This window comes from Triticum urartu, chromosome 1 (assembly GCF_003073215.2).
Source record: "Triticum urartu cultivar G1812 chromosome 1, Tu2.1, whole genome shotgun sequence".
Classification (NCBI taxonomy): domain Eukaryota; kingdom Viridiplantae; phylum Streptophyta; class Magnoliopsida; order Poales; family Poaceae; genus Triticum; species Triticum urartu.
In genome coordinates, this window is record NC_053022.1 from 374,179,854 (window position 1) to 374,190,882 (window position 11,029).

The 11,029-nt window shown below is 43.1% G+C and overlaps 1 protein-coding gene across 1 annotated transcript; it reads right to left on the minus strand.

Moving 5' to 3' along the window:
* Positions 1-4,881: 4,881 nt before the first annotated feature.
* LOC125534102 (heavy metal-associated isoprenylated plant protein 35-like) lies at positions 4,882-6,981 on the minus strand. Its single transcript, XM_048697402.1, has 3 exons — positions 6,741-6,981; positions 6,539-6,614; positions 4,882-6,095 (listed from the first exon to the last, which is right to left on the minus strand). The coding sequence occupies exons 1-3, from the start codon at positions 6,960-6,962 to the stop codon at positions 5,176-5,178; spliced, it is 1,218 nt and encodes a 405-aa protein (XP_048553359.1). The 5' UTR covers positions 6,963-6,981; the 3' UTR covers positions 4,882-5,175.
* Positions 6,982-11,029: the final 4,048 nt, after the last annotated feature.

Below are 11,029 nucleotides of genomic sequence, written 5' to 3' on the forward strand. Positions count from 1 at the left end.
ATGAAGTTGGAGCATGAGGTATTTATTGATTGTCTTCCTTATGAGTGGAGGCCGGGGACGAGCGATGGTCTTTTCCTACCAATCTACCCCCCTAGGAGCATGCGCGTAGTACTTTGTTTTGATGACTAATAGATTTTTCCAATAGGTATGTGAGTTCTTTATGACTAATGTTGAGTCCATGGATTATACGCACTCTCACCCTTCCACCATTGCTAGCCTCTCTAGTACCGCGCAACTTTCGCTGGTACCATAAACCCACCTTATATCTTCCTCAAAACAACCACCATACCTACCTATCATGGCATTTTTATAGCCATTCCGAGATATATTGCCATGCAACTTTCATCATCATCATCATATACATGACTTGAGCATTCATTGTCATATTGCTTTGCATGATCGTAAGATAGCTAGCATGATGTTTTCATGGCTTGTACATTTTTTGATGTCATTGCTACGCTAGATCATTGCACATCCCGGTACACCGCCGGAGGCATTCATATAGAGTCATATCTTTGTTCTAGATATCGAGTTGTAATATTGAGTTGTAAGTAAATAAAAGTGTGATGATCATTATTATTAGAACATTGTCCCATGTTAGGTTACCAAAATAAAAGTGGCCAAAGAAGCCCAAAAAAATAAAAGAGAGAGAGAGGCCAAAGAAGCCTAAAAAAAGAAAAAAAATGAGAGAAAAAGAGAGAAGGGGCAATGTTGCTATCCTTTTACCACACTTGTGCTGCAAAGTAGCACCATGTTCTTCATATAGAGAGTCTCTTGAGTTATCACTTTCATATACGAGTTTGAATTTTCATTATAGAACTTGGCTTGTATATTCCAACGATGGGCTTCCTCAAATGCCCTAGGTTTCATGAGCAAGCAAGTTGGATGCACACCCACTTAGTTTCAGTTAGAGCTTTCATATACTTATAGCTCTAGTGCATCCGTTGCATGGCAATCCCTACTCACTCACATTGATATCTATTGATGGGCATCTCCATAGCCCGTTGATACGCCTAGTTGATGTGAGACTATCTTCTCCTTTTTGTCTTTTCCACAACCACCATTCTATTCCATCTATAGTGCTATGTCCATGGCTCACGCTCATGTATTGCGTGAAAGTTGAAAAGGTTTGAGAACGTCAAAAGTATGAAACAATTGCTTGACTTGTCATCGGGGTTGTGCATGATGTGAGTATTTTGTGTGGTGAAGATGGAATATAGCCAGACTATATGATTTTGTAGGGATAACTTTCTTTGGCCATGTTATTTTGAAAAGACATGATTGCTTTATTAGTAGGCTTGAAGTATTATTGTTTTTATGTCAAATGATAGACTATTTCTTTGAATCACTCGTATCTTAATATTCATGCCATGATTAGATATATGATCAAGATTATGCTAGGTAGCATTCCACATCAAAAATTATATTTTTATCATTTACCTACTCGAGGACGAGCAGGAATTGAGCTTGGGGATGCTGATACGTCTCCGTCGTATCTATAATTTTTTATTGTTCCATGCCAATATTATACAACTATCATATACTTTTCGCAACTTTTTATACTATTTTTGGGACTAACATATTGATTCAGTGCCCAATGCCAATTCCTGTTTGTTGCATGTTTTTTGTTTCGCAGAATATCCATATCAAACGGGGTCCAAACGGGATAAAAATTGACGGAGATTTTTTTGCAATATATATGATTTTTGGGAATAAAAATCCATGCGAGACGGTGCCCGAGGTGGCCACGAGGCAGGGGGCGCGCTTGGCCCCCCTGGGCGCGCCCCTGACCCTCGTGGGCCACCTGTAAGGTGGTTGATGCCCTTCTTTCGCCGCAAGAAAGCTAATATCCGGATAGAGATCGTTTTAAAATTTCAGCCCAATTGGAGTTACGGATCTCCGGGAATATAAGAAATGGTGAAAGGAAAAAAAATCTAAGAACGCAGAAACAGAGAGAGACAGAGAGACAGATCCAATCTCGGAGGGGCTCTCGCCCCTCCCACGCCATGGAGACCATGGACCAGAGGGGAAACCCATCTCCCATCTAGGGAGAAGGTCAAGGAAGAAGAAGAAGGAGGGGGGCTCTCTCTCCCTCGCTTCCGGTGGCGCCGGAACGCCGCCGGGGGCCATCATCATCATCGCGATCTACACCAACACCTCCGCCATCTTCACCAACATCTCCATCACCTTCTCCTCTTTATCTACAGCGGTCCACTCTCCCGCAACCCGCTGTACCCTCTACTTGAACATGGTGCTTTATGCTTCATATTATTATCCAATGATGTGTTGCCATCCTATGATGTCTGATTAGATTTTCGTTGTTCTATGGTGGTTGATGAATTGCTATGATTGATTTAATTTGCTTGTGGTTATGTTGCTGTCCTTTGGTGCCCATCATATGATTGCGCGCGTGGATCACACCCTAGGGCTAGTTGTATGTTGATAGGACTATGTATTGGAGGGCAAGAGTGACAGAAGCTTCAACCTAGCATAGAAATTGATGCATACGGGATTGAAGGGGGACCAATATATCTTAATGCTATGGTTGGGTTTTACCTTAATGAACATTAGTAGTTGCGGATGCTTGCTAATAGTTTCAATCATAAGTGCATAGAATTCCAAGTCAGGGATGACATGCTAGCAGTGGCCTCTCCCACATAATACTTGCTATCGATCTAGTAAAGTAGTCAATTGCTTAGGGGCAATTTCGCAACTCCTACCACCACTTTTCCACACTCGCTATATTTACTTTATTGTTTCTTTATCTAAACATCCCCTACTTTTTATTTACGTACTCTTTATTATCTTGCAAACCTATCCAATAACACCTACAAAGTACTTCTAGTTTCATACTTGTTCTAGGTAAAGCGAACGTCAAGCGTGCGTAGAGTTGTATCGGTGGTCGATAGAACTTGAGGGAATATTTGTTCTACCTTTAGCTCCTCGTTGGGTTCGACACTCTTACTTATCGAAAACTGTTGCGATCCCCTATACTTGTGGGTTATCAATAAGTACCAGGAAAATAGAACACATGGTCATGAGACCAGAAAGGTGGCTCTTTGTCCAGCGAAGTTTGAACTAGGTCAGTATTACTGGAGAAAAACCAAGTCTCTGAGCTATCGGGTTTGATATAGTTGTTATCAACGAAATATTTGAAGAAATGCCTAAGTCCTAGCTCATATGTTCTGGTTAGATTTGGTCGGAAGTACCAGATCTATACCGAGACACTAGTGCAAAAGCAAATCAAAGGAGTCAGAAGTGTTGGTGAAACTGTTATGCTTGGAGTGTAAGAGCTAACAAAGATGGTGTCAAAGGGAAACTTTGATAACATGTTAGTCATCTCCATTGGTTTGTCATTAATCACAAAAAAAATTGTGGTATATAAGAGATGCATTTCCACCGCAATCTCTCCCCACTATTTCCTCACTGCCGCTAACTGCCCATGAATCCACCATCACCCCCGCATCTCCAAGCTAAAGGTTGATATAGATGAGGAGGAGGCTACTGAGGCCGCGAAGAATGGCAAGGCCATCATGGTGATCTCCTCCTTCGACTTCCACAACAGCGACAACCTTAATAATATGTGGCAGACCCCCAAAGGGTACAAAAGGGAGGCACCTGGCACCAAATAAGACCAGCATGCGCCCTATGAAGGAGTCTTGGAGGTACATTGCTGAGTTTGAGTTGAAGAAGAAGTAGTGAGAGTTATGCCATGTCTATGTTTAATTATGCTTTATGTTTGATCATGGAGTTTATGTCATGTTGTTTAATCATGGATTTTATGTTTAATTGATTTCAAATGACTTTAAAATAAAGTTGGGAGTTAAGTTTAGGGGATGGACTAGTTTGACATGCAAGCTCTCCATAAGCTAGAAATTATTGAGAGTTAAATCTAGGGAGGTAGATTGGGAGTTAGAGATAAAAGAAGCTCAAGATGTTCTTAGCTATCTTGCCCACTCATCGCCGTAATCTCAAAAGTGTGATTGATGCAAATTTAGAGGTCTTCCACGGTTTCAGTATCATTTCATGCAGATCTTCACAAATCCCCCCTTTTCACATATTCCACCATTTCAGTACCATTTCAAGCAAATAACACATGTCATAAATTATGAATTTAATCAATTTTGAGTGAAAAAAGATTTTGATTGAAAATACAAATTTATTACATAACTAACTTTGACCAAATGCCATCGGTATAGAAATAAGTATGTAAAATGTACTTCCTCCGTTCCTAAATACAAGTTTTTTTTAGAGATTTCAATATGGACTACACACAAATGTATATAAATGTTACAAATGACAATTCTGCTTAAGTGAAACTTGTGAAAATTGGTTGAAATAAGTGAATAAAACAACTAAAAATGAAACTGATTGGATTTTAAACTAGTAAAAGTCTATCCAAGACTAGTATTTCTTAAAAGCTCTTGGCGCAAGTAATTCGAATATATATTAGGAAAACAGTTTTGCTTCATAAGGTATCAATCATTTACATTATCACAAGAAAATAAAATGCATGGGGTTTGGTTTCGGGAGAGAATCTTTGAGTATACATATGCATGCCACTCAGCATTTCTCCTTTTGACAAAAAGTACTTACACATGGTATTTTTCTGAAACATATGCAAAAGATTTACCCCATCAATTAATTTAGTTGAAGAGAATTGCCCTGTTATTTACGAAAAACGGTAAAAACGGATACAAATATTCCACATGTGGACTACTCATAAAGCAAAAAACCTCATAACCGCATGGTCAACCCGACAAACATTTCCAAATTGCAACAATCATGCCGACACTTCTAGATTGCAAAGGAACCCCTGATGAGAACACCTCGGCATAAAATGTATTGCAATACTATGCACTAGTCGCACGAATCACAAAGCACAAATGGAAGTGGCATTTTTCTCCCCTAACTTCAGATGCCATTAAAAATCCGATCTCAAATTGCCAAAGCCAATGTTCAATGCCAAAATTTCCATCAACTCGCAACATTGACCGGCAATTTGGTTGACACAGCCAATTGCCATGCCATGAATAGGTTGCAATACAAGCAAGCTCCAAGAATGTTGCAGCTTACAACAGCAAGATGACCATACTAACACCAGCTAAAGTTGCTTAAATTACAAGGGACCAGTTCATTAATCATCTAACCTCAATTAAATACTAACGAACAATCTCACATGACGCTGCATGCGTTGGCATTCTCCTCGCTGAACATGTAATACGACCCCGGCGCCGCCGACACCGGTGCCGTTGAGTAGTAGTACCCGGCGCCGCCCGTGTAGGCCGCACCGGCCATGGGATGGTAGTACGCGCTGCTCCGGTGCGGGTGCGAGGTGCTGTAGCTCATGGCGTACGGTGGCGGCATGTGCCCTGCACCGGCGCCGCTGCCGTAGTAGCCCGGGTAGCTCATTGCGGTGGCGGGCGGGTAGGGCCCGGCGTCGACGACGGCGGGGGGATTCTGACTGGCATTTCCTGTGGCGGGATTCGCGGGCGCGTCTTGTGGGCTGATCTGCGCTGCTGCACCGGCGCCGCCTCCGCCGTTGGCATTGACATTGCCGTTATTGCCTCCCTTGCCCTTCTTTTTCTTCTTGCCGCCACCGCCGCCACCGGAGGCATTGGCGCTGGGTCCCATGGGCTGCATGCCCTGCGGCGTCATGGCGAAAGGGGCGACCATGCCGGCCCGTCCGTCGTGCGGGTCTCCGGCACCCGGGTTCTTCGGTGGGTCGCCGCCTTCAACCTGGTGAGGCTGCTCGTCGCCGGACGCCTCATCGCACGTGCCCGCGTGGTCGTGATTCTCTGGGACAGAGCCTCCGGCGCCTTCCGCCGTCGGGGCACCCGGCACCGCCGGCTCGGCGGTCTTGTTTTTGTTCTTCTTTTTCTTCTTCTTCTTGCCGCCACCGCCGCCACCACCGCCGCCGTCACCGCCGCCTCCGCTGGCAGGCGGGTTAGCGTCAGAGGGGGGAGGAAGGGGCTCCGGCCACGGCTCGGCGTGCTTGCCGGTCTTGATGAGCTTCTTGACGAGCGCGTCGACGGAGACATTGCCAACGATCACTACCTTGTGCTGCTGGGTGTCTATGTCCGTCTTGTACACACCTGCTCAGTTGATGCAAACAGCGCAACGAAATTAGCAAGAACACACTCTTCTAAATCCCTTACAATTTACATCCCATAAGCACTTTCATGTGCAGAACAAACCTACTAAACACCAATTCAATGCGTTTAGAAGGGGTTCAGTGAGGGAAACAGGGGACCCTCTGCTTTTCCCCTTCATAGTACTGTAAATAATACAGGGGGTACACACATAAAACATCACTTGCAATTTTTTAAACAGTTACATGCTCTTTAGTTTACTGAGCTGAAGTTGAAATCAAAGCCTTTTTGCAGAAAGAAGGAAATAAATCTAATAACACTATCACTGCCTTTCTAGGGAGCTTTCAAAGGATTTGCTGAACATTTTTAACTGTTTTTCTGCCTTGTTTTCTCTTCTTTTTCTTCATCTAAGCATTACTATATTTTTCTTCTTGATCTATGCCTACCTTCTATGGCGTGGAGCACCTTCTTGACCTTCTTCTTGCAGCCCTCACAGTGGATGCTGACCTTCAGAGCCACAGTCTGAAGAAAAACAGCAAAGCCCAAGCCATGGAAACCTCATAAGAATCTTGCAGTGATAAGAAACCCAAAACAAACATAGCAGACAAACGAAGATGATAATATCTTGAAAAATCCTTAACTGCTTACCTGATACATGAGTGGCTGTGTGCCTTCTTCGGCAGCCGCCATGGCTGGGGAGTGAGGAGAACGGAGAGAGGTCACAGGGAAGTGAGGGTGCTTATCAGTGTTGGTGCAAGTGAGGAGGGGAGTGAAGAAGGGTGGAACCAAGAGGCAAGGCGAGCAAAAGGGGGGCAGAACCGAACAAAGTGGCAGAGTTTGGTCCTGGGGAAGGGCATGGCTAAATAGCATCCATCAAGGAGTGGGAGAGGTGACAGTTGCATTGGTTTTGTTTTCCTTTCCCCCCCTTTTTCCCTCCTTTTGTTTTTCGGTTGTGTAGTGGAATGAATGGGTGAGGTAATTGTTCCCCACATCTGGTGGCTAGATGCCCATGTATATGCATGTAGACCAAGGAAAATATTTGTCTTGGGATTCTCCAGTTTTTTTTGTGTGTTTTTTGCAGAAGGTTGTTTAGAAATTTTTATTTTTTTTTAAGTAAGCAAGTGGAGCGGAAATGGTTTGGATTTTTTTACTAATAAGGTACGATACACTTACTTTGTCTAAGGCCTTGTAACGCTATAATGTAACACTAAAATATTTCTTGTATTGTGTTGTGAAAATTTCAAGTAAGTTCTTGTTGATTCAAAGTCTACTCTGGTCTAATTGATGCGACTAAACCATTATTGTAAAAAAAAAGACCATCCATGGTGTTTCTCAACTTGTTCCAGAATAAATTCGTCACCAACATATTGTTCCATCACTCGTCTGTGTTTCAGTACGACAAACAAGTGCAACAACTCATTTGGCGGTTCGATGTGAAAATAATCCATCTTTCTCGATAAGCATAGAAATACATGTGAACAGTGATTATTTATCAAAGAAAAACTAGGGAGTTTCATATTTTATACAGTACTCCCTCCGGCGAAAATCCATCTTTGCACCCGAGCTCATCTGCACCCGTGATGATGAAAAAAATCAAAACAAATACTAGAAAAATTCAAAAAAATCCACTTTTTTGTGCGGTAGAAATTTTGATGCGTGAGGCCCGCTCCAAATTTGAAGTCATTAGAACATATTAGCAGCTCTCAGCAAAAAATACAAATTGGGGGTCTGGAAAAAAGTTTACTGTTTTGGTCCAATTTGTCTATTTTGTTGAGAGCTTCTCAGATGTTCAAATGACTTGAAATTTGGAGCGGGCCTCATGAAGGAAATATGCCCTAGAGGCAATAATAAAGTTATTATTTATTTCTTTATAATCATGATAAAAGGTTTATTATTCATGCTAGAATTGTATTAACCGGAAACATAATACATGTGTGAATACATAGACAAACAAAGTGTCACTAGTATGCCTCTACTTGACTAGCTCGTTAATCAAAGATGGTTATGTTTCCTAACCATGAACAATGAGTTGTTATTTGATTAACGGGATCACATCATTAAGAGAATGATCTGATTGACATGACCCATTCCATTAGCTTAGCACCCGATCGTTTAGTATGTTGCTATTGCTTTCTTCATGACTTATACATGTTCCTGTAACTATGAGATTATGCAACTCCCGTTTACCGGAGGAACACTTTGGGTACTACCAAACATCACAACGTAACTGGATGATTATAGAGTACTACAGGTCTCCAAAGGTACATGTTGGGTTGGCGTATTTCGAGATTAGGTTTTGTCACTCCGATTGTCGGAGAGGTATCTCTGGGCCCTCTCGGTAATGCACATCACATTAAGCCTTGCAAGCATTGCAACTAATGAGTTAGTTGCGGGATGATGTATTACAGAACGAGTAAAGAGACTTGCCGGTAACGAGATTGAACTAGGTATTGGATACCGACGATCGAATCTCGGGCAAGTAACATACCGATGACAAAGGGAACAACGTATGTTGTTATGCGGTCTGACCGATAAAGATCTTCGTAGAATATGTAGGAGCCAATATGGGCATCCAGGTCCCGCTATTGGTTATTGACCGGAGACGTGTCTCGGTCATGTCTACATTGTTCTCGAACCCGTAGGGTCCGCACGCTTAAGGTTACGATGACAGTTATATTATGAGTTTATGCATTTTGATGTACCGAAGGTTGTTCGGAGTCCCGGATGTGATCACGGACATGACGAGGAGTCTCGAAATGGTCGAGACGTAAAGATTGATATATTGAAAGCCTATGTTTGGATATCGGAAGTGTTCCGGGTGAAATCGGGATTTTACCGGAGTACCGGGAGGTTACCGGAACCCCCCGGGAGCTATATGGGCCTAGTGGGCTTTAGTGGAAAGGAGAAAGGGGCAGCCCAAGGTGGCTGTGCGCCTCCCCCCTTCCCCTAGTCCTATTAGGACTAGGAGAGGTGGCCGGCCCCCTCTCTCTCTTTCCCCCCTCAAGGAGTCCTATTCCAACTAGGATTGGGGGGGGGGGGAATCCTACTCCCAGAGGGAGTAGGACTCTCCTGGCGCGCCTCCTGTGGCCGGCCAGCCTCCCCCCTCTAGTCCTTTATATACTGAGGCAGAGGCACCCCAGAAACACACAAGTTGATCCACGTGATCTATTCCTTAGCCGTGTGCGGTGCCCCCTGCCACCATAGTCCTCGATAATACTGTAGCGGAGTTTAGGCAAAGCCCTGCTGCTGTAGTACATCAAGATCGTCACCACGCCGTCGTGCTGACGGAACTCTTCCCCGACACTTTGCTGGATCGGAGTCCGGGGATCGTCATCGAGCTGAACGTGTGCTCGAACTCGGAGGTGCCGTAGTTTCGGTGCTTGATCGGTTGGATCGTGAAGACGTACGACTACTTCCTCTACGTGTGTCAACGCTTCCGCAGTCGGTCTGCGTTGGGTACGTAGACAACACTCTCCCCTCTCGTTGCTATGCATCACATGATCTTGCGTGTGCGTAGGAAAATTTTGAAATTACTACGAAACCCAACACCTCACTCATCAAATTGTCTACCACACAAAAAAAATTGGATTTTTTTGATTTTGTTTTGAATTTTTTACGAATTTGTTTCTAACCAGGTGCAGATGAGCCTGGGCACCGAAACGCCCTACTCTCCTTCCGGTCCTTTTTATTCCGTGTATTAGATTTGTGTCAAGTCAAACTTTACAAAGTTTGACCAAATTTATATTAATAAATATCAACCTCTATAATATCAAATATATATATATATTATGAAACTATATTTCATAATGAATCCTACAATAGTGATTTGGCATTGTGAATATTGATACTTTTTTCTATAAGTTTTGTCAAAGTTGAAATACTTTAATTTCGAACAAAACTTATATGCAAACTTACATGGGGGTTTGCTACACCGCTATGGTAATATGGATGACGACCACTTACAGGTGCACCTTGTTTTGGTAGACGAGAAGGTTGGTTAGTTTGCACTTTTTCTTGATTGTGCTCCATTCTTTAATATTAATGCCTGCTATAGCTTAGATTTATTCGTGTGTCTTCCTTTTTTTAGATTTATTCATGTGTCTTTCATGATAAAATACATGCTGTGTATTGTTTGGGCAAGTTACTTCTCTCCTTTTTTTCTAATGTGTCTATTTATTTGTTTGTTGTTTCAACTTTCAAGCCGGTGGAGGATGTTTGATTTTGTGGAAAACATGTTTTGATTCCATAAACGTGTTTTATGCTTTTTGTGCAGGCCGATGAGGTCCATGTTATGAGTACGATTTGACCACGGGAATAATCTTTAGGTACTGAAGATAATACACATGCCCCTCCCCAATGAGCTTCTGAAACAACACCGGACATTCATCGGCTTGAAACAACAAACAAAGTTGTTTTCACGAATATGCAATGGTGTGTATCAGTCCATTAATAGATAGAGATCATAATAAAGTAGGACTTCCTCCACTATGTATGCTAGATGGTGTAGTCGAGAGTGGCAGTGAGTAGAAGGAGGAGGTTGCTCAGCCCCGATACAGATGGTCTAATTTACAGGGATGATGTTATCTAGGCTGTGGCACCAGCGCGTGCCCAAAGTTTGTCTTCTTGTTGGATGTCTCGAACGAGCTCGACGGCAGAGGGGCACGCGGTATCGAAGATACAAGCATTCTGGTGCTTCCAAATAAGCCAGGCAGTGAGGTTGATGAGGGAACGGAGCCCTTTGTGCAGGCCGGTAGGGATGTCTCCATAGCCTTGTTTCACCAGTTGAAGCAGAGGATGGAGTCATCGGGTGGTGGCTAAATTTCGTGTTTTGACCATTTTTCCAAACCTATTCGAGATCTAACCCTAGTTTGAATTTTTTTCGAGATCTGACCCTTTTGCTACCGCCAGGGACCATGGCGGTAGGGTATAACAGCCTA